The 24,806-nt window shown below is 41.0% G+C and overlaps 1 protein-coding gene and 1 pseudogene across 1 annotated transcript; both read left to right on the plus strand.

The window, feature by feature from the left end:
- Positions 1-6,357: 6,357 nt before the first annotated feature.
- On the plus strand, positions 6,358-7,472 carry LOC139041177 (olfactory receptor 2Z1-like; annotated as a pseudogene).
- An 8,220-nt stretch (positions 7,473-15,692) lies between these two features.
- Positions 15,693-16,631, plus strand: LOC106831146 (olfactory receptor 7D4-like). Its single transcript, XM_070490054.1, has one exon. It carries the CDS (start codon positions 15,693-15,695, stop codon positions 16,629-16,631), a length of 939 nt encoding a protein of 312 aa, XP_070346155.1.
- Positions 16,632-24,806: the final 8,175 nt, after the last annotated feature.

Below are 24,806 nucleotides of genomic sequence, written 5' to 3' on the forward strand. Positions count from 1 at the left end.
TCTTTTGTTGCCCCATATGAATTTTAGGATTCTTTGTTCTAATTCTGTAAAGAATGTCATTGGGATTCTGCTTGGGATGGCATTGAATCTGTAGATTGCTTTAGGTAGAACGGACATTTTAACTATGTCTATTCTTCCAATCCATGTACATGGAATGTCTTTCCATCTCCTTATGTCGTCATCCAATTCTCTCAGAAAGGCCTTGGAATTTTCATTATATAGGTCCTTCACTTCCTTAGTTAAATTTACCCCAAGGTATTTTATTCTTTTTGTTGTGATTGTGAATGGTATTGTATTCTTGAGTTCTTTGTCTGTTGGTTCATTACTGGAGTATAGAAATGCTACTGATTTATGCAAATTGATTTTATACCCTGCAACTTTGCTGTAGTTGTTGATTACTTCTAACAGTTTTCCAATGGATTCTTTGGGGTTTTCTATATATAAGATCATGTCGTCTGCAAACAGCGAGAGTTTCACTTCTTCCCTCCCTATTTGGATTCCTTTTATTCCTTTTTCTTGCCTGATTGCTCTGGCCACGACCTCCAGTAGTATGTTAAATAAGAGTGGTGATAGAGGGCATCCTTGTCTTGTTCCTGTTTTCAGGGGGATGGGGTTCAGTTTTTGCCCATTGAGTATGATGTTGGCTATGTGTTTGTCGTATATGGCCTTTATTATGTTGAGGTAGTTTCCTTCTATGCCCATTTTGTTCAGAGTTTTTATCATAAATGGTTGTTGGATCTTGTCAAATGCCTTCTCTGCATCTATTGAAATGATCATGTGGTTTTTCTTCCTCAGTTTGTTGAGGTGGTGTATCACGTTGATTGATTTGCGGATGTTGAACCATCCCTGTGTCCCTGGTATGAATCCCACCTGATCCTGATGTATGATTCTTTTGATGAATTGCTGAATTCTGGTTGCCAAAATTTTGTTTAGAATTTTTGCATCTATGTTCATCAGTGATATTGGCCTGTAGTTCTCTTTTTTCGTGGTGTCCTTGTCAGGTTTTGGTGTCAGCGTGATGTTGGCCTCATAGAATGTGTTAGGAAGTGTTCCATCTTCCCTAATTTTTTGGAATAGCTTGAAAAGGATAGGTATTAAATCCTCTCTGAAAGTTTGGTAGAATTCCCCAGGAAAGCCATCTGGTCCTGGGGTTTTATTCTTTGGGATGATTTTGATTGCTGTTTCAATCTCTTTGCTTGTGATTGGTCTGTTCAAATTGTCTGCCTCTTCTTGAGTGAGCTTTGGGAGATTGTAGGAGTCCAGGAATTTATCCATTTCCTCTAGGTTATCCATTCTGTTGGCATATAGTTTTTGGTAGTATTCTCTTATAATCTGTTGCATTTCTGCAGAGTCTGTTGTTATTTCTCCTCGCTCATTTCTGATTTTGTTTATTTGAGCTTTCTCCCTTTTTTTCTTTGTAAGTCTGGCTAGTGGTTCGTCAATTTTATTTATCTTCTCAAAAAACCAGCTCTTTGTCTCATTGATCCTTTCTACTGCCTTTTTTGTTTCAATAGTATTTATTTCTGCTCTGATTTTTATTATTTCTCTCCTTCTGCTGACTTTGGGCTTCATTTGTTCTTTTTTCTCTAGTTCAGTTAGGTGTGCTTTAAGGTGGCTTATTTGGGATTTTTCTTGTTTGTTAAGATGTGCCTGTATTGCGATGAATTTTCCTCTTAATACAGCTTTTGCTGTATCCCATATGAGTTGGTATGGCATGCTATCATTTTCATTTGTTTCCAGGTATTTTTTGATTTCTTCTTTAATTTCTTCAATGATCCATTGCTTGTTCAGTAGTGTGTTGTTTAGTCTCCACATCTTTGTGCCTTTCTCAGCTTTTTTCTTGTAATTAATTTCTAGCCTTATAGCACTATGATCTGAGAAGATGCTTGCTATTATTTCAATTTTTTTAAATTTGTAGAGGCTTGCCTTGTTTCCCAACATATGGTCTATCCTAGAGAATGTTTCATGTGCGCTTGAGAAGAATGTGTATTCAGCTCCTTCTGGGTGGAGTGATCTACATATGTCTATTAAGCCCAATTGTTTTAGTTTTTCATTCAGCTCCACTATTTCCTTGTTGATTTTCTGTCTGGATGATCTGTCCATTGATGGGAGTGGGGTGTTGAGGTCCCCTAGTATTATTGTGTTGTTTTTAACGTCTTCCTTTAGGTCTGTTAATAGTTGCTTTATGAATCTTGGTGCTGCTGTGTTGGGTGCATAGATATGTATAAGCGTTATTTCTTCTTGATGGAGTGTCCCTTTGATCATTATATATTGTCCCTCTGTGTCTCTCTTTACCTGTCTTATTTTGAAATCCACTTGGTCTGATATGAGAATTGCAACACCTGCCCTTTTTTCCTTGCTATTTGCTTGAAGTATTGTCCTCCACCCCTTCACCCTGAGTCTGTGTTTGTCCTTGGGGCTGAGGTGTGTTTCCTGGAGGCAACAAATTGTTGGATCTTGTTCTTTAATCAATTTTGCCACTCTGTGTCTTTTTATTGGAGAGTTCAATCCGTTCACATTGAGAGTGATTATTGATGCATGTGGACTTAATGCTGTCAATCTGTCGCTCATTATCTTGTTTTCCTGTGTTTCTTTTCCTGTGTGCTTTAGACTACCCATTTAATACTGCAATTTCTTATGCTGAGTTTCTTAAACTTTTCCTTATCTATGATTTGTGACTCTCTTCTGTACTTTATTTTAGTGTCTACCTTGAAGTTTGTATTTAGAATCTCGTGTATAATATAGTCTATTCTCTGATGGTCTCTTACTTACTCGACCAATACTGATTTAGACCCTTTGCTCTTCCTCTCCTAAATAATTATTTTCATTTTTTATTCCAACTCGTCTTATTAATTTGTAGTTAGAGTGCTAAGATCGTCCTTGTTTTGGTAGTTTCCTTATTTTTACCCTAATGCTATAGTTGAATATTTGCTATCCTCTTCTGGTTCTATCCATCGGTCTCCCTAGTCTGTGGATTGTGTCCCCTTTCTCCCTTTTTTCTTTTTTCAAGTATGAGAGCCTTCTTGAGGATTTCTTGTAATGGAGGGCTTTTAGTTACAAATTCTCTTAACTTTTGTTTGTCTGGAAAAGATTTAATTTCTCCCTCATATCTGAAGGAAATTCTTGCTGGATAGAGTATTCTTGGCTGAAGGTTTTTATCCTTTAAAGCTTTGAATATATCACTCCATTCTCTCCTATCTTGTAGGGTTTCTGTAGAGAAATCCGCTGACAGTCTGATAGGGGCTCCTTTATAGGTTATTCTCTTTTTTTTTCCTTACTTCCCTAAGTATTCTTTCCTCATCATTCCTATTTGCCAACTTTACTATTATGTGCCTTGCAGTGGGTCTTTTTACATTGACAAATCTAGGAGATGTAAAACCCTCCTCTACACACATTTCTCCATTCATCCCTAGATTTGGGAAGTTCTCTTCAATAATTTCATTAAGCACACTTTCTGCTCCATTTTCCTTTTCCATATTCTCAGGAATTCCTATGATCCTTATGTTCTTACTCCTCATTGAATCCATAATCTCTCAGAGATTTTCCTCATTTTTTTAAATTCTTAGTTCTCTTTCTTCCTCTGTCTGGTGCCATTCACCCTGTCTGTCCTCGTTTATGCTGATTTGCTCCTCTAGGTTGTCTACACGGGCATTCTGGGAATCCGTATTGTGTTTTATCTGGTCCATTGTGTTTTTCATCTCAAGTAATTCTGTTTGATTCTTCTTTATGATTTCAATCTCTTTTGTGAAGTAACTCCAGAACTCGGCTTGTTTATCTTTCTCTCTACCTCGTTGAGGTTTTTGATTATAGCTGCTCTGAATTCATTATCACTTAGTTTACCTAATTCCAAGTCCTCAGGACTTAATTCTGTGTTTTTATTGTTTTCCTTCTGGTCTGGGGCTTTTATAAATTGCTGGATGGTGGAGGAGCATTTTTTTTCTCATGGTGGTAGAATTCAGTTGCAGTTACAGCCTGTCGCCACTAGATGGGGGTCGAGAGCGGCCTGTTAGCTCTCCGCCTTGGGGCAAGATGGCTGCGCCCACTGGCTTTGTTAGGGGGGAGGGGCTGTTACTCACACACACCGGTCTGGGTTCAGATCAGTTCTGTTCTCTGGTCTCCCAAGGCCCTTGATTTATAGGGTCCCCGCGGACGGAAGCTCTCCCCCCATCAGTGTGTCTCCACTCAATCATCGGCAGGAGTCCTGGATGATCCCCAGGTCACGCGGCCCCTCCCCCGCTCCTTCCCGACCCGCGCCGCAGCCATCGCAGACTCTAGGGGAGGGAGCGATGTTCTCTCCTACCGTTCCAGCGCCTCCGAGGGTGTAAGCAAGGTTATGATCTCCGCCTTCTTGGTATTGTAGGTCTCTAACGAGCTGGCATTATGTTTATTCTCTGAAATTCAGTTCTTCCAATCTTTTGTTGTATTTTGGAGGGGAGAGAATCCCGGGTCAGCTCACCCCGCCATTTTGCTCCGCCCACCCCAAAAAATGTCAACATTGGTGAGAATGTCCTATGTGCCTGGCAATGTGCTAAGCACAGATCATCTAAACAGCAATCTTCAATGGTTTTTCCTCTAGAGAATTAGTAATATCTACAATTTATTGAGCACTTGCCAAGTGGCAGGCACTAAGCTCTTAACATTTATCCTTTGATTTCATCTTCACAACAATGCCTGTGACCCAGATTACTGCCATCCATTTTCTGGATGAAGACACTGATATTGAGTAGCTACCCAAGGTCATGCTGCCACAAAGTAGTTAAGCTGGGATGCAAGCTCCTGTGTACACTCTCATAACCACCAACCCATATAGCTCATATGCTTACTTCTTCCTAGAACAATTTTCCCTCCTCTAGCTGCCTACCTGATCTTCAAAATTCCACTCCAATGCCTCCTCCTCTGTGAAGCCTTCCCTGACTCCAACTCAGGCAGAGTTTCATCCCCTGGGTACCCAAAACATCATGCATGTGTCTCTCTTATGTTTCTGATCAGAATATCCTGAAATGATGTGAACAATGTTGGTTTTCCTTTTCCAACTCTAAATTCTGTAATCACAGACCTCAGTTATCTTACTCCCTTATGTCATTGACTGACTTTGGAAAATGCCACCAATGGGTTGGATTGCACTGTTAGAAAGTTTTTGTCAGGGTGAACCACACAGCCAGCCTCACTAACATCCACCTCCAAGTAGGAGGAAGAAGTTGGTTCTTCCACATCCCTCTCAGTACTGAGGGCACCTGTCAAGTGTCCCAAGCATTCCTGACCCTGTCCTGTGGTGTCCCCAGCAATTTCCTACATGATGTCCTACTCACTTCCTTCATGGTACTTCCCTATGTCACATAGATCTTGTCTGTTTATGTCCTTGTTTGTCATTGGTATCGTGATGGAGACTGTGGGGTCCAGGGAAGCAAGGACCTTGCCTGGGTGATTCACCCTGGAATGTCTTATGCCCAGCCCAGCATGTGACTAATTTTGTTGAATGGATGGGTGAATGGTTGGTTGGGCGCTTGGATGTGATAGGAAAGTCAGGATGGCGAATAGTTAAAGACAGCTTTAAAGACCATCTGAATGAAGATGGCAGCCTTAGGACAAAGAGTTCCAGTGAGACCCTCAAAAGAATCCACGTGCCCTTATATGGCCAGTATTGCTGCTTCCCTAACTACCCACAGTTGGGAATGGACATCCTTTCTGTCCTGCATTGTTCATTGTTGGAGTTGTGGGTGGTACGTGGTATTCCAGGGCAATCTGTGTTTGCCAGGGGGCTTGGAGGTTGCCAAGGGAATTGAGCATTCCGGATTTAAGTGTGCAGCTCCTTCTGGTCTGTGGTCATCTTTCTTGTCCACCTCATTCACTCAGGCAATATTTATCAGAGACTCTAGAGCTAGCGTCTTACCCTAGTCCTTGAAATTAAGTCAGACTACCCACAGGTCACTACTCTCCCATCCAATGTCACAAAGTCACCAATAATAGCTGAGCTCATTGACAACTGTCCCCCCACCTAATCCCAGTCCATTTGACCCCCAACTTGCTGTCACCCAAGTGCTTCTATGGCTCACACTCCTTAGATTCACAGTTAGAATTCAGATTGGCCCCAGTGCTGGCTCAGCATAGATTTCTTTTTGCTCCAGATACTCATCTTTGCATTTGGACTCAGCCACTCCTCTCTGTTCTCTTGCTTAGTTTTCTTGTTTCAGCTCCATCATTACCTATTTCACCTCCCAATCTTTTTGGAATCTCACCTCTGCTTTAGCCCCAGGACCATCAGGAAGAGGGGTATTGAAACATTCTACTGGGTCTATACTACTTTCTTTGACTTGGACTTTGAAATTTAGACTGCAAGAGTCAGTGTGTAGCTCTTGCATGAGGTGTGGCCCAGTATCTTATTAAGAGATGCAAGTTTCTGCTCTCCCATCCCATGCCCATGACAGGCATCACTAATCTACTGTGGCTTTTCTCCTATTGATTCTAGCGGTGACCTCATAACTCTTCTCAAGACAGCACTCTAGGCAGCCAGTACCTATCGACGGCCATTGCCTGGTGGGATTTGCCAGCCCCACTCAGGATTCTTGATGTAGGTCTCCTGTTCTTCCTGCAGCAAAGGTACATCATGTAAAACAGAGGGGATGGAAATCAATCAGTGGCCTCTGACTTCATTCTGGTGGGCCTCTGTAGTCATTCAGGGTCACCTCAGCTTCGGTTCTCCCTGGTGGCTGCCATGTTTATTATGGGCCTTCTAGCCAACACCTTTCTGCTATTCCTGATCCACATGGACTCCTGGCTCCACACACCCATGTACTTTCTGCTCAGTCAGCCCTCTCTGTTAGATGTTGGCTTCCCTCTGGTCACCATCGCCAAGATGGCGTCAGACTTCCTGCAGGGAGAAGGTTCCACCTCCCTCAGGGATTGTGCAGCTCAAATATTCTTCCTGACGTTGATGAGTGTGGCTGAGGGCATCTTGTTGGCCCTAATGTCCTATAACCATTATGTTGCTCTGTTCTACACCGTGCAGTATCCTTTGCTCATGAGGCGCCAGGTGTGTTTGCTCATGGTGGGCTCCTCCTGGCTGGCGGGTATGCTCAATGCCTCCATCCAGACCTCCATTACTCTGCACTTCCCCTACTGATGCCTCCTGCATCGTGGACCACTTCTTCTGTGAGGTGCCAGCACTGCTGAAGCGCTCCTGCACAGACACCTCTGCCTGTGAGTTGGTGCTGTCCACCTCGGGGGTGCTGATCCTTGTGCTTCCCCTTCCCCTCATTGCCACCTCCTATGGTGACATGTTGGGGGCTGTTCTACGTGTACACTCAGAGAAGGCCCCCAAAGAGGACTTCACCTTCTTCTCATGCATCACCGTAGTGGGCCTCTTTTTTGGAGCAGCCATGTTCATGTACATGGTACCAGGTGGACTGTGGGTGGAGCAAATTTGCAAAGGACAGGGGACATCAGAAGTTCATGTTGTGAAATGTCAAAGTTGAAGTGTTTTAAATGGATATTTATCCATGTCATATGATTCCACTCATATGAAGTGCCAAGAGTAGTCAAATTCATAGAGAGAGTAGAATAATGGGTGTCAGGAGTTGGGGTAGGAGAATGGGAAGTTAGTATTTAATGGGGATAGACTTTCAGCTTTGGAAAATGAAAAATTGGTTGACACAGATGGTGGCAATGATTGCCCATCAATGTGAATGTGCTTAATGCCAAGTGTACAGAACTGTATACTTAAAAATGGTTGAAATGGTACAGTTTATGTTATATAAATTTAACCACAATAAAAAAGATGAAGTAGCACAAAAAAAAAAAGGAAAAAGATTGTGAAATCTTTCATATGATATTTTCACTATCACTATAAAATAATTAGGTGTGGCTAGGATTGGTTAGATAAAAACTTTAACATTAGTCCTCAACAGTCTTCACGAAGATTTCTAACCCACGACAATATTGACATTTTGGTCTATATAATTATTTGTTGTGAGGGGCTGGCTGTCTTGTGAATAGCAAGATTTTTAACAGATCCCTGTGATCTACCCACTAGATGGCAGCACTGAGTTGTGATAACCAGAAAAGTCTCCAGACATTGTCAGCTGTCCTGTAGGGGACAAAATCAGCCTGACTGAGAACCACTGGAGTAGAACAACTCCGTGGGTGCCAGAGTTGATGGTGGTAGTGTTCACAGTATGGGAATAACAGGAAGGGCAATATGTTAGGAAGAATAAAACATCAGTGGAATCTTGGAAAGGTTGAGGGGAGGGGCGAACAGAACATCCCATTGGTCCTATTACCTCAGAGGTCAAATGTGTTGGTCTGGTGATCATCAGTCTCCACAGGTGGCAGCATAAATCTAGTAATTATACAGAAAGAGGGAGAAGTTCCTGTTGAGAGAGTCAGGAGCTAGAAACACGAGCTAACGCTTGGCTGAATCCTACCCAGGATCCTTCAGTTCTCAGTTATAGGGACCCACTGGGTATATGCTCTCACTGGACACAATGCATCCATCCCAACATTAGCCACCATTGTAATCAAGTAATTATATAAATAATTATTTGATCAATGACTGCTTCTTACAAAGCTCCATCTGAGCTTTGAATCCCATCAATTCCTAATTTCTGGGGGAAATTATGCTATCCCTTATCCTTTCTTTATCCTGTATTTTCCAATGTCTGTGTGCAATGTTATACTTTCCAATGTCATGGGAATGTCCCACACTCTCATGTCTTTCAATTAAAATGAAACTCACATATAGAGCCATACTCCCCTTTGGTTATTGCTCCAAACTTTTGGAGAATTTGGTCTACTTGTTACTTCCATTTCCACTCTGCTCACTCTTCCTTCAACCAATTCATCTGGAGTCTTTCTACATCCATCACATTTGCACTACCTGAGGTCTGCAGTAACCTCATGTGATATTTCTTAAAAATTCTCAGGAATATTTACATTCTTCAAAATGCTTGATTTTTCAGTAGCAACATCATTAACAGTTGTGTTCTTCTTCTGGAAATAGGGACCTTTCTCATGTATTTCATTTTCGTGATAATGGGATTCTGTGGGTCATGTCTATTGGGCTCCTTGTAACATTAACACATCCCTCAGGGAGAAACTCCTAACTTTGAAATTAAATCCCGTGAAAAGGAGGCCAGAATTGGAGTAGTGTCTTAAGGAACACTGGGAGACTTCTTTGAAGGAAGATGAAGGATCTTTTTTAATCTCCAGAAGAATGGTCTTGTTGACTGCAAAGTTTTGAATGTACCAGATAACAAGGAATAATTGGAATAAAGGAATTCATCTCTCTCCACAGCTATCTTCAGGGAAAGGGAAGTGGCATAAAGTTTTCTTCCTATCACTCTCTTTCCACACCAAGGGAGCTAAATTGTTTAAAGAGTGAATGAAAATAGAACAATTTATTTAATGAAGTCTGAGAATTCATCTCCCAAGGCTCTGGAAACTTTAAACAAGTTTCCACTGTCCCCGAGGCAAACCATCTTGGGTCTCCTAGAGATATGGGTTGTAAATTCCCTGCCTGGAACATCTCCCTGTACTTTATGGGCAAAAGTCAGTGTAGCAGAAAGAACCAGGGCAACCAGTGTTTCCATGGTGACATCTGAAAGAGCTAGTGTAACCTAGTAAAGCCTGGGGGTGGTGTGCAGGAGGGAAGATGTAAACAGTGGAGGAAATCTCTTATTAGATCAGAGTACAAGGGACACAAACAAGTGTGCCTCAAAATGTCTCCAGATTGGAAGCATTAACATCACTTAGCAGCTTGACAGGCATGCACATTCTTGTTCTTTATCCCAGATCTACCAAACTCCAGGGACAGGCCCAGCCATTTGTGTTTCGTAATTCATCCATTGGATCTCATGTATGGCTAAAATCTGAAAACAACTGCCCTAGAAGATTTGTTGAAGGGATGATGAAGGACCCACGTGTGCCCGCGTGTTCAGAGATCTGAGGGCTCTGCACCTCCAAAATCTTATCTACGTATAATGATAGATTTGTCTTTTACTTTACAATGCTTATGTCCCTGTCTTTTTTCATCTTATGCATTCATTTAAATTATTAGAATAATATTAAATACTTATGGTTTGTAGCAGCAATCTTTTCATGTTCATTAATTGTCATTTCTGAATGCGTCCACGTTCCAAAGAACATTATTTCCCATTGAAAAGTATACATTACTTATCATTTGAAAGATACATCCTTATTTTCCATTTTTGAGAACCTGCCTCCACACACACACGTACCCCACCATTTGCAGCAATGGCTGTTAAAATTATCAAATACATTTTGACTTCTTTTAAAAATCCAGCTTTTGTACTGATATATTTATGTAATACATGAATGTAAATAGATTTCCTAATGTGGAAGCATATGTAAATTCCTGAGATGAGCAGTATTGACCCATGGTGTATTGTTATTTAACATACTGATCAAGACAGCCTTAAAAACAAGCAAACAAACTAGCAAAAAATAAACTTACAGGTACAGAGAACAGATTGGTGGTCACAAAGGGGGAAGAGAATGGGTGAAGGTGGGCAAAAGATACAAATTCCTATTATAAAATAAGTCACGAAATGTACAGAATAGTGACTAGAGTTAACAATACTGTATTGTTTATTTGAAATTTGCGAAGAGAGTAGATTTTAAAAGTTCGCATCACTGGGGCCAGCCCTGTGGCCGAGTGGTTGAGTTCATGGGCTCTGCTGCGGCAGCCCAGGATTTCGCTGGTTCGGATCCTGGGCGCGGACACGGCACCGCTCGTCAGGCCATGTTGAGGCAGCGTCCCATGTGCCACAACTGGAAGCACCCACAACTAGAATATACAGCTATGCATTGGGGGGATTTGGAGAGAAAAAGCAGAAGAAAAAAGGAAGACTGGCAACGGATGTTAGCTCAGGTGCCAATCTTTAAAAAATAAAAATAAAAAAGTTCTCATCACAAGAAAAAAACTTGTAACCTCATGTGGTGATGGATGTTAAATAGACTGATTGTGGTGTAATTTCCCAACATGTACAAATATTGCACCATTATGTCGTACAACAGAAAATAACATAATGTTATATATCAATTATGTTTCAATTTAAAAAAGTTGACGCAAATGTCCCTAGGGATGGACTCTAGTGAATGCTGTGCTGTATCGCCCAGGTCCTACCTCAGGATTACGGGTTTATTCTTCCAGGTGTGAGGGATACAGCCTTCTGACAGTCCTCAGCCCTCAGCCCTCAGCCCACTTTGAGAATTGCCCTCAGCTAAAGGAAGCTGCTTCACTAAAGCTCAACACCACTCAGATCTCTTGCTGTGGGAGCATAAACGAACCAACAGTCATCTGCATCCTCCACTGTGTTTGCACTGAGGTTGCTCCTGGGCTCCTTCCAGCCACTGACTGAGCACAGCATGGAACCAGCGTATGCCCATTGCCATAGTCACACAATCACATTGACGACCACGGTCAATTACACTACCAGGATGGTGACTCCTCTTCTTGTTAAGAAGGACCTGAAGTGCCAGGCAGCAGCACAGCTTGAAGTTTAATGGGACTTTTGCCATGTTTCCGAAAGTGTTACCCTTTAGAAGTCAAATTTCTAAACATGCAGAGGCCAGATTTGTGGAGGCCTGAAGCAAAAACTCCCCAAGGGGCTCATGGAGTGATGGCAGACGGGGCTACTTCTACTTCCAACCCTTGGTTTATGGCTTAATGGATTCTCTAAATTGGAGATACAGCACATTATTATTGTCTTTGACAGAGTATACGCTGCATACTGTGGATTAAGTACACAGCATTTCCTGTATATTCAAATGCCTGCACAAAATATGATCATTCTCTTTGAAATTAAATGTCTTCCCATATTTTCCATTATAAAAATTTCTGGACTCTCTCCAGAGAGAGAGTTACTCTCTTTAGACTACGTTTTAACCATGTAGTACCCTTCTGTAATAAACTTCATATGTGATTTTTATTTTCACCTAAGTTGTCTCAATACTCACTCTTCAACCCACTTTACCTGGATTATTTCTGCCCCTGCCCTTCTAATTAGAGATAATAAATGGAGCCCTCTCTAATATCGATGAAGACCTCCATGTCACCAGCAAATGTCAGGGGATATTTTCCATCCTTATTTGGTTAGTCCTTCCAACAAAACCAAAACTATTTGCCACACTACTTTTCTTTAGAAAGATCTTGTGGCCTCCATGGCATTGTGGACACCAAGTGATTCACAAAATCTCCAAAGATTCTTCAAGGGAACTTCACAGAAAGTTGGTTCCAGGGTTTGATTCTTGTAGAAATTGTACTTTCCTTAGGGGACTCTTTGTAGATTTAAGTGAAATCAAAGCAAGAAGAGTTTCTCCTTGAATTAAAAAAATTAATTTCCCACTTTTACCACTTGCAGACACCATGTTGGCTGAAAATTGCCCACTCTCTTATCTTTGTACCCCTAGAGAGCTGAATTATTAGGAATGACGTAAGTCAATAGAAGAATTTCTGTAATGAGGAGCTCTGAGAATTCAACCCTGGAGACACCGGAAACTTTAAACATGTTTCTGTTGCCCCTTGCCAATAATTCTCTGATCCCAGCCAAATGCAACCCAACTGGGCTTCCCAGGGGCAGACCTCAGAGAACCAAAAGCTTCAGTAGTACCCATCATAGAGGGTCAGTGTATCCAGTGAGAGCTGGAGGAGTAAGAAAAAAAGAGGAGAGAAAGTGAGCACTGGGGTTTACATCGAGAATAACGAGACTGCGACAGTCTCATATTTATTTAGTCTGTAATGGCGAAGTCTCTGTACTTTGAAGGCACTTTAGTTTCTATCGAATGCAGTCTTTTCCAGTGCATTTTCTGTTTCCTTCTCTCTCTTTTTGGAATCTAGGGGCTTTCTGTGATAAAAGGTATTTTCTGGAGAGTCTCCACCTCTTGTCTATTCTTTCCCATAATTGTAGGCTCCTGTTGGATTTCCTGTGCCCAAAAATCTATTCACTAACTACTCACTGGAGATCTATTATGCACAAGGTTGTCTATTTTATTCTTAATGTGACTAGGTTTTTCTATTTCCTAACAATTTTTGCATCATGTTTGCCTTACTGATAGCACTTAAGAGTCCTGTGTTGATTGTTGTTGTTTAATTTTAGTGTTCACAATATCATCTACAATAATTATTTCTGATGTTTTGTACTCAGCCCGATTTCCTTTTCTCATCTTACAGATCTCCTTTAAATGTTCTGGAGAATATCTAGTGACTGAAATTGGAGTAGACTGCCTTGATCTGTTCACAAATTTAATACAAAGATGTTAGTGTTTAATGTAAAATACCATGTTTGCTGTAACTTTAAAACTATCATTCTTTCTTGGGTTTAGAAATTGTCCTTGGTTTCCTTATTTAGCAAAAGCTCTGTCCTGGCTGCTAATGAGAGTAATGACCGTTACATTTTCTCAAATGCATTTTCTCCTGTCATTATGGTTATGGTTTCTCTTCATTGACCTATTTCTTTGATGAATTATGTTAGCAAACCCTCTAGTATTAAACCACATTCCCACCTCTAGGAGTTGTTACTTATTCATGACATATTCTTCTCTAAAAATAGGTATGAGTAAATTGTATTTAACTTTTCATTGAATTTTATGTCTATATTCAGGCTTATGTGAGCCCAAAGAGGTCTTTTTTGAGTGAGAATTCTTTATTACCCATTTAACATTTGCATGTTTTGAGCACCTACTATGTGCCAGGCACCATGTAAATACCTGGAAAGACAATGGTAAGGAAAGGAAATCACCTTCTCTGATCACAAACATAAAATTACCAACATGAGAGGCACACCGAGGAATTGCACAGGATGCTGAACATGTGAGCCTCATCCACTCTGTCCTCCTGACCCTCACTCTCTGTTCTCCTTCTCACTGGACTCTCAAGCTCCTTCATTCTCAAGCTCTCTGACCCACAGGGCAACCATGAATTCTGTTCTCTCACCCCAAAATACTTGTGCTTTCCTTCTTTCCCCTGGTTAACAATTACCCATCCTTCCTTTCACAGTTCAAATATTCATATTTCAGAAAATGCTTTTCCATTTACCTCCCCAAACTAAATGAGTCCTGGATGATTTTTCTCTCTTGATTTAATTAGGATTCTCTAGGCATTAATAACATGGACCTTTTTCTATCATGGAGAATGTAGACATTTATAATCACATCTTAAATTTTTCTTTGAAATTTTAGGATGATTTGATTTATACAAGCTTTGAATTTTTTTTCTGCTTTTTCTCCCCAAATCCGCTCCCCATGTAGTTGAATATTATAGTTGTGAGTCCTTCCAGTTGTGGCACGTGGGATGCCACCTCAACATGGCCTGATGAGTGGTGCCCTGTCTGGGCCCAGGATCCGAACCAGCGAAACCCTGGGCCGCCATAGCGGAGCACGCGAACTTAACCAATCGGTCAGGGGGCCAGCCCCCAAGCTTTGAATATTTTTAATCAAATCTGTCAGTCTTCTATTTTTGCAATTAACTCTACTGGTTTTTAACACAACATATCTCCACTTCTGAGGATGTATATATGAGCACAGACACTTTGTATTTTATTATGATGGTTTTGTGATTTTGTTCCCTCTTCTTATCTTTGTAGTCCACACACTTCTCTCTCCTCTTGGAAGAATCTAACTGGCAGGCAGTTTATGAAACAGAAATCCATAGGGATCTTCATTAATTAGAAGTGCTGCATGTCAGTGAAAAGAGGTAACAGATCTGTTGTGTGTATAACAATCAGAATTCTATCTTTAATGAATGCCACAATTTAAGAGGAATTTTGATAATGATACCACAGAGGACTGAGTTATTGTGATGTTAAGAACAGAAGCTCACATTTATCAAGTGTCCAGTGTATGTCACAGAGATCACAAGAAAAATTACATACGTCATCTCATTTAATTCACTCATCAGTCTTACAATGTAGGGAATGTTTGCTACTCCCATTGTAGAAGTGAGGTATCTTCAGCTAGGAAATGTTAAATAACTTTGTCAAGGTCACATCAACAGTAGGTTGGTACAGCAAAATTCGATTCTAGGAAGTCTTATTTCAGATCCCATTTTCTAAATCGCATTTCTATCCTGTACTTTAGGAGAGTTACATATCAAATAGAGTTATTGTAAAAGGAACGTATTAATAATGATAATAGTTATCATTTATTGAGATCATACTGTGCATAAAGGCATTTCTAAACCTCCAAAAGAAGGTAATAACAGTAACCACATTTTTAGAAATAAAATAAATAAGGCACTTGAGTGTTAACTAGGACATGGATAGGAAGCATCAAGTCAGAATTAAAGTTTTCTGAGTTGGGAATCCACATCTTAATAAGTATCAGAGCTATTTCAATGAAGAAAGCATGGAGGTTATCAAAGATCATATATTAAAGGTCTTGAACTATTTAAGGGTCATATCATAGAAGAAATCGGTTTTATGTTGATAGCCTCAAATGGTATTAGAACCAGTGAGTAGGAGATAAAAAGAAATTACTGGTAAATTTTAAAAAGGGTAAATAATTACATTTAAAAAGGAAATGGGCTACCACTTTGAGTGAATCACTGTCCTTGGAAAGACTTAACAGAGGGTGAAGTTTGTCCACCTAAAGGTTGAATCACGAGGTGCTGATTAAGTGAGCTGCCAGTCGGCTGTCACTGAACATTGCTTTCTCTTCCTTCGCCAGCAGACACCAGCTACATGGAAGAAGGAAACGACACAGAAATATCAGAGTTCCTCCTCCTGGGCCTCTCAGAGGATCCTGAACTGCAACCCCTTCTGTTTGGGTTGTTGCTGTCCATGTACCTGGTCACCTTGCTCGGGAACCTTCTTATCATCTTGACCATCATTTCCGACTCCCACCTCCACACTCCCATGTATTTCTTCCTCTCCAACCTCTCCTTTGTTGACATCTGCTTCACTTCCACCACTGTCCCGAAGATGCTGGTGAACATTCAGGCACAGAGAAAAGACATCTCCTACATAGGATGCCTCACACAGGTGTATTTTTTTATGATTTTTGCTTTACTGGATGTATTCCTCCTGACTGTAATGGCGTATGACAGGTTTGTGGCCATCTGCCACCCCTTGCACTACATGGTCATCATGAACCCACGCCTCTGTGGCCTCCTGGTTCTGATGTGCTGGTTCATCATTTTCTGGGTCTCCCTGTTTCATATTCTACTGTTAAGGCGGCTGACCTTCTGTATAGGTACTAAAATTCCACACTTCTTCTGTGAACTGGCTCAGGTTCTCAAATTAGCCTGCTCTGACACCCTCATTAATAACATCAGCATGTATGTGGCTACTGCCCTACTGGGCGTGTTTCCCCTCATTGGAATCCTCTTCTCTTACTCTCAGATTGTCTCCTCTATAATGAGAATTTCCTCTGCAGAAGGAAAATATAGAGCATTTTCCACCTGTGCTTCTCACCTCTCTGCAGTCTCCTTGTACTACGGGACAGGCCTGGGCATCTACTTCAGTTCTGCCGTGACCCATTCTTCCCACAGAAGCTCGATCACCTCAGTGATGTACACTGTGGTCACCCCCATGCTGAACCCCTTCATCTACAGCCTGAGGAACAAGGATGTGAAGGGGGCCCTGAGAAGGGTCCTCAGTCGAGCAGCCCCTTGTCTGTGATGGGTCCCTGGCCTCAGAACTAAGTGGACATTGTGGGCTCCAAAAGCAAATATTATGAATTTAATCTCCTGGTTCGTTTTCTCCCCAAAAGAATATGCTTCATTTTTTCTATTCCCAAGGCATCTGTGGCTTTGCTTTTATTCATTTTTGTATTAGTTTGTCCCTAACAACCTCCTCAGTCAATCTTTTTTGACTTTTCTTCCCTATTTGTGGCCCATGAAGCTCTATCTTTGGTCAGCTTTCTTACAACCATTCCTGAGATTTCCAACATTAGATCTGAAGCACTTATATTAAGTAATAGCATCATTTTCCACAAAAATTATCTTCTCAAATATTGATATCTTCACTTTAATTTGGTTGTGTGTTCGTTTTGCCCTGGAAGAAATGGAAGGAAAATCATACAATAGTCATGACTAAAGTGCTTGCCATGTCAAGACACTTCTTGTTGCTTTACATATGTACTCTTATGTTATCCTGACAACATTTCTTTGAGATGTTTTTTCTCATTTACCTCACTTTTCAGAGAAAGAGATTGAAATAGGGATGGACTCTCTAATCTGGAAATCTGACACTGAACCTACACTCCTAACTTTGCTATCATACTTTCCATGAAAACAGTGATGTGATTTTCAACTTCAAGAGTAGGAATCTAGATTTGAAAGCTAATTTCTCTAGGTGATTCATAGTAATATATTGTGTAGGATAACCCTGAGAAATTGCTTCACTCTTTGCCTTCCTTCCTCCTTCTTTCCCTTCTTCCTATCATTTCCTGTGTTATAAGACCTTTATTTCCTATTATTGCAGTTTTAGAATACATCTAAAGATCCAAAAACTCATAATACTGAGTATAATAAAGTTACTCTGTCATATGGTTTGCTTTGGGACGAGGATATTCTCTGGAGGTGCCATCAGGAATGGTAGTTACACACTTGTGGGATGCATTCAGGGCTTAGTTGACTTTTTGAGAAGAGCATTGATAGAATCAAGTCTGCAGTGAAGGGTGGGGTATTAGAAGCTGTCAGCATTTCTCCCATGTTCCCTGGGATCCTTTCACCATCTCATTGCACGATTGCATGACTGTCAATTGTCCACAACAGGTGGAATCTACTTTTCCCAATGCATAAAGGCAGAAGCGACAGGGAATTATGCCCCACCAGAAACAGTTTTTGATGGAGAGGTGTGGCATGTGCCAACTCCTTCACCCTTTAGCTGGGATAATTTTGAAGTTTGGATTTTGTGCCAATTTCCCTACGGGATGAAAACTCTGCTCACTTGTTTTGGAAGCTGACCTAAGGCAAGCTTTACTGGATATATTTTCTTCCCTACATCACTTCCCCTCTCTCTAACCCATGTTGCATGTTTTCTACTCGTTCCACTGAAGTGCTTGCACGTGAATCCTTGGCTCAGTGTCTGCTTCTGAGGGGGAAAAACACCGTTGATACAGACAGTGAAGGATATCAAAACAATATCTTGAATAGAATTGTTGACTTTTGGGGCCAAAAAAAAAAATAAAAAAGAAACCAAGAATTGTGTATCTAGTAAGATCTTAATATTCCTGAGAAATCATAATTTGATAGTGAGGAAAAACATATTTGGTGTGGCTTCAATTTACTTTGATTTCATTACGTTTAATCCAGGGTGTATTTTTTGTCTGCTGTATACAAGTTGAAGAGGGGATGAAAGAGGTAAACATGATCACAACACAGAGTGGTGAACATAACAACACTGGGGTGCAATAGAGTCTGTTGAAAACAAAGGTAAAAGTGTTCAATCGCCTTGTGTTATTCCAAAGAAAACTTTAAACAATTGATTTTACAGATTTATTGATATATAACTTATGTACCATGAAATTCACCCATTGAAAAGGCAAATTGAATAATTTTAATAAATTTGTGGTTATGCAATCTACACCATAATTCAGCTTTAGAACATTTGTATCATCCCCAAAAGTCCCCTTGTGCCCATTTGCAGTTAATTCCCACTCCCACCTCCATCCTAGGCAACCACGTCTCTCCTTTCGCTCTCTAAAAATTTGGCTTTTCTAGATATTTTATATAAATAGAATCATACAATATGTGATTTTTGTATCTGGCTTCTTTCATTTAGCGCAATTATTTTAAGAATAATCCCTGTGAGTCACGTGTCAGTGTTTTGTTCCTTAAAATTGCAGAATAGTATTCAAGTGTACGGATGTACCACAGCTTGTTTATCCATTTATCACTTGACAGCTATTTGGATATGTCCAGTTTGGGTTCTTATGAACATTTTCATCATGTCTCCGTGTTGACAAGTGTTTTTATTTCTCTTGGGTAGATAAGGTGGAGTGTAATTACTGGGCAATATTGTAAATTTATGTTTATTGTTTAAGAAAAATGCCAAAATGTTTTTCAAAGTGGCTTCGTCATTTTACATTTTCATCAGCACTGGAGGAAGCTCCCAGCTTTTCCACATCTTTGACAACACTTGGGATTCAGGGAAAACATCTAATGGAAGAATTTACTGGAGCATTGAGTAACAAATAATCAATAGAAATTTAACTGGAAAATGGGTTTGGGTTGGAAGGAGAGAGGATAAGACAGTGGGATCTAGAGGGAGAAGGAAGCACATACACATAAGCATGGAGAAATTCAAGAGTAAGGCATTTAAGGAAGATATACTGAACTTAGGACTGAATTATTAGAAATAAGCCTAGATCTGTAGATAGAGGACAGACTATTGAGATTCTAATTTGACATATTAAGGATTTTAAAGGAAATTGAGCACCAGGGCCGTGCTGTAATCATACATATAATGTGAGGAATTTAGTATTACTCTGAGTGGGAGAAACTGGAAGCAGAAGGAACTGTTAGGAGACTGTGGAAGTTGTCCAGGGGAGGGATAATGGGGAGAAATCTAAGCCAGTGGTGACAAGAGAAGCAGATTTTGGAAGAGAGTTGTATTAGTTTTCCTATTCTGCTCTAACAAATTACTCTATGTTGAATGGCTTAAAACAACAAAAATTTATCATCTTACAGTTTTGGAAATCAGAAGTCTACAATGTATCAGCAGGGTACTCTCCTTCTGGAGGCTCGAGAGGAACATCTGTTTATTAGCCTTTTCCAAAATCTAGAGGCCCCCCTCCATTCCTTCGCTCATGGTTTCTTCCTCTATCTTCAAAGTCAACAATATAGCATCTTCAAATCTGTCTCTAGTACTCCTGGCTTCCTATAATAAGGGCCCCTCTGATTACACTGAGCACACCCAGATAATTCAGGATAAATTTCCCATCTCAGGATGTTTAACTTAATTACATCTTCAAAGTATCTTTCATTATCTAAGGTAACACATTCACAAATTCTGGAGATTGGTACATGGACGTCTTTGGGAAGCTATTGTTCAGCTTTCCATAGGAGATGCGTAGGAGTTAGAATTTGCCAAGTGATCAGTAAGGCCTTGAGCTGAGAAGCTGGAGCCTTTGTCATGGCACTGCTTGCTGATTTTCATGGGGTGTGATCTTCTCATGGCCCTGGCTCATGTAGATATAGGGCTGCACTATTCAGGTTTGGTTTGCTGGCAAGTGATAGCAAAGAATTTCCCGATTCATCTGATCATAGCTGAACCGAGGCTGAGGTGGACGCCGGCACAGCTGGACACGGGGGTTCAAATACTGCAAGGATTTCCTTTCAGATTGTCAGCTTTATGTTCTCAGCCTGACTACTTGCAAATGGAAAGAGATGCAGAAACCAGCAGCTCTCACAACTCACACCTCATGTTAGTGTGAAGCACTTGTTTAGTAGCTTCACTACTAGAAGGAAACTGGATTTGTTTTAGCTTCTCATGTGAAAAAAAGATCTCAGAAAAGGATGGTGTTTGACACAATTGTGTGCTCTTTCCACCTTGAACCAATCAACTGTGGTCAGGGGACACTATACTGGAACCCCCTTCAGAGCCACATTTGTTTACTCAATTTATCAAACCTATTTTTATTGAGTATTTACTATGTGCCAGTCATTATTTTAGGTTCAATGCCACAGGGCAAAGAGCATCAGGAGTGTGGAGAGGAAAGGTTGTCATTATATAAAGGCTGGTCTTAATAAACCTCATTGCATTTGTGAAGACAGTGAATGACTCAGATGAGCGCACATCCTGGGAAAGAGTGCCCCAGGCAGAGGGCAAGGCTAATACAAACACCTTGAGGTGGGAGGTGGCCTGGGGGGAATATGGTTGCAGCATAGAGAGCGAGGGGGTACATAGCAGAAGAGGAGGATGGGTATCAGGAGCTGATCATGTGAGGCTTTCTCTGCCATTGAAGGGCTTTGAGTGATGTGGGGAGTCATTGCCAGGTTTTGGGCAGACACATGACATGATCTTACTTGGGATTTTAAAAGACCATTCTGGCTGCTGGGTTGAGAAAGAGTTGCAGGGTTTGGCAAACCTTGTTGGAGTTGACTGCAGCAAGCTGGGGGTGAGATACAGGAGGCTAGGACGTGGGGTGGGTGGTGGTAGTAGCGTAAGGGTTGAGAAGTGATCAGTTGGGCAAAGAGGATTTGTTGTCAGGCAGGATATGGGTGTGAGAAAAGAAAGGAAACAAGAATGACTCCAGGTTTGGGTCCTGAAAAACTGAATGAGTGGAATTGCTTCAGTCGACATAGGGAGGGCTATGGGTGGAGCAAATTTGAAAGAAAAGGGACACCAGAAGTTCAGAATGTCAAAAATGAAATATCCCAAAGGATAAATATTGTATGGGTCATCTTATATGAGATGACTAAAGTAGTCAAATTCATAGAGACAGAAACTAGAATAGAGATTACCAGGGGCTGGGGGGAGAGGGGATCAGGGAGCTAGTGTTCAAGGGGCAGAGTTTCATCTGGGGATGATGAAATGATCTGGAGATGGATGGTGGTGATGGTTGGACAACAATGTGAATGTAAGTAAGGCCACAAAACTGTACACTTAAAAATAGTTAAAACGGTAAATTTTACGTTGTGTATATTTTAGCACAAGTTAAAAAGATGGAGATTTTGTTTGACATCCCAGTGGAGACTTGAGTTTGAGAGAGAGGTCTGTACTGGAGGTAAAAATTGGAGGGTCATCGACATAGAGGTAGTATTTGAGGCCAGCAAGCTGGTTGAGATCATCAAAGGAACAAGTGTAAATATGGAGAGGGACCAAAGATAGAGTCTGGGATGCTCTGGGAGGAGTAAACTGCAAAGGAGGCTGAGTATAAGAGACCAGCCTGGTAGCAGGAAACTAAGAGAGCTGGTGTACTGAAAGCCTAGTGGAGAAAGTTTGTCAGTGAAAGGCTGGGGCAAAGACAGAAGCAATTCCTCTCAAGAGGAAAAGGTGTGACCCGTGTGAGGGGTGTGTCTTTGACAGGGCCAGAGTTGTGTCCTACAAAGACAGACCATCTGGTCAGAGGAACCTTAGATTTTGTCTAACATATGGCATTTTCAATGCCATGGAAGTAGAACGGTATTCCATGTATTGTCAGAAAGCCTCCATGAAGATTTGATAAAACAGTATTTTAGCTTATTTTTCTATTCTCCTCCAGTAATGACCTCTCCCTAATCAGGTAGGAAACATACATAGAAGAGAGCCCTGGTGATCTCTGTCTTTTTTCTTATCTCCTCCAATACCCCATAATGCCATCCAAAAGAGCCAGTGTACCCTAGTAAAAGCTGGATGTGGAGTGAGGGAGGGGAAATGTAAACAGTGGAGGGAAAACTTTTATTAAATCAGAGTACTAAGGACATGATAAAGTGTTTCTCATAGTGTCTCTAGACCAATAGCTCCAGCATCCCCTGGGAGCTTGTTAGATGCATAAATTCTTGCCCTTCATCTCAGATCTACTAAATCAGAAACTCCAGGGACAGCCCCAGCCATTTATGTTTAATAAGCCATCCAAGTGGATCTTATGCATGGCTAAAATTCAAAAACAACTGTTCTATGGGATTTACTGAAATGCGTGATGAAGGACCCATACAGAGCTGCATCTTTGGCAATCTCAGGGCTCTCCAACTCCAAAATCTTATCTACTAACAACGATACATTTGTCTTTGACTTTACAATGCTTATGTTCCCTTTCTTTTTTCCTCTTATGCATTTGTTTGAATTGATAATTCAATTGAATTTTTAATATTGAATAATATTAAATACATATGGTTCACAGAAACAATCCTTGTATATTCATTAATTGTCACTTAATGCTTCCATGTTCAAGTGAATGTTAGCTCTCATTGAAAAATCCATATTATTTGTCATTTGAAACATACACCGTTTTTTTTTTTTTGCGGAAAATTAGCCCTGAGCTAACTACTGCCAATCCTCCACTTTTTGCTAAGGAAGACTGGCCCTGAGCTAGCATCCATGCCTGTCTTCCTCTACTTTATACGTGGGACACCTACCACAGCATGGCTTTTGCCAAGCAGTGCCATGTCCACACCAGCCGCACCCGGGATCCGAACCGGCGAACCCCAGGCTGCCGAGAAGCAGAAGATGCGAACTTAGCCACTGCGCCACTGGACCAGCCCCTGAAAGATACACCTTTATTTTCCTAGTTTAAGAGGCTGCATCCCCCCACACACATGTATACACCACCAGTTGCAGCAATGGCTACTAAAAATTATCAAAGACATTTTGATTCCTATTGGACTTACCACCTTTGGTATTGATATATTTATGAAGTAAACTAATATAAATATATTTCCTAAACCTGAAGCATATTTAGAATCTCAGGATAAAAGCTATTGACCCATGGAGTATTGTTCCTTAACATACTGATCAGTATGTTGAATTTCAGTGGGATTTTGTCATATCTCTGGAAGTGTTACCCCTTCAGGAGTCAACATTTCTAAACCTGCAGAGGCCAGAGGTGTGGAGACCTGAAGCACGAATTCCCCAAGGGGCTCACTGGGAGTGAGGCTGGGTCAGGTTGCTTCTACTTCCAACCCTTGATTTCTGGACCCATGTATTTTCTAAATGGAGATATAGCACATTATGATTCCCATTGATTTAAAGATTTTATTTTATTTTATTTTGCTCCTTTTTCTCCCCAAAGCCCCCCGGTACATAGTTGTATATTCTTCGTTGTGGGGCCTTCTAGCTGTGGCACGTGGGACGCCGCCTCAGCGTGGCTCAATGAGCAGCGCCATGACCGCACCCAGGGCTCGAACCAACGTAACACTGGGCCGCCTGCAGCGAAGCGCGCAAACTCAACCACTCGGCCACAGGGCCAGCCCCTGATTGCCATTGATTTAGAGTGTATACTGCATACTGTGAATTAAGTAGTGAGTAATTCCTGTGTATTCAATTGCCTGCACAGAATATGATCATTCTCCTTGAAATTAAATGTCTTTCTCCATCTTCCATTAATTTTTTTTAACTCTCCCATACTCAATACTCTCTGTAGGCTATGTTTTACTTCTGTTCTCCTTTTCCCTGACAAACTTTATACATTATTTCTACCTGCCACCTACATTTCCTGAGGACTCACTCTTCAGCCCTCTCTATCTGGATTGCTTCTTCCCCTGCCCGTCTATTTAGATGTAATAAACGGAGCCCTCCCTATATCAACAAAGGCCTCTATGTCACCAACAAATGTCAAGGGATATTTTCCAGTCCTCATTGAGTTAGCCCTTTCAACAGAACCAAAACTGTTAACCACTCTGTTTTTCTTCAGACAGGACCTCCTTCTCTCCGTGACATTGCGGACACCAAGGAATCCATAAATTCCCCCAAGATTCTTCAAGGGAAGAACATCACAGAAAATTGCTTCCTGGCTTTGATCCTTGTAGGAATTAAAATTTCTTTAGGAGACACCTTATGATATTTCAGTCAAATCAAAGAAAGAAGAATCACTCCTTGAAGGAAATAAACTCATTTCCCCCCTTTGCTGCTTTCACAGATGCAACGTTGGCTGAAATCTTTCTGTGCTCTTATCTTTATGCTCCAAGGGAGCTGAATTATTTGGAGTGAGGACAGTCAATAACAATTTAATGAGAAGCTCTGAGAATTCAACCCTCAGAGACTGGAAACTTTAAACATATTTCTTTTGACCCTTACCTGTAATTCTCTGATCCCAGCCAAATGCAAAACCAATTGGGCTTCCCAGTGACACACCTCAGAGAACAGAAAGCTTCAGTGAGATCCATCAAAGAGGGTCAAAGTGTCCCAGTGAGGGCTGATTGAGTAAGAAGG

Source organism: Equus asinus, chromosome 20, assembly GCF_041296235.1.
Source record: "Equus asinus isolate D_3611 breed Donkey chromosome 20, EquAss-T2T_v2, whole genome shotgun sequence".
Lineage (NCBI taxonomy): Eukaryota > Metazoa > Chordata > Mammalia > Perissodactyla > Equidae > Equus > Equus asinus.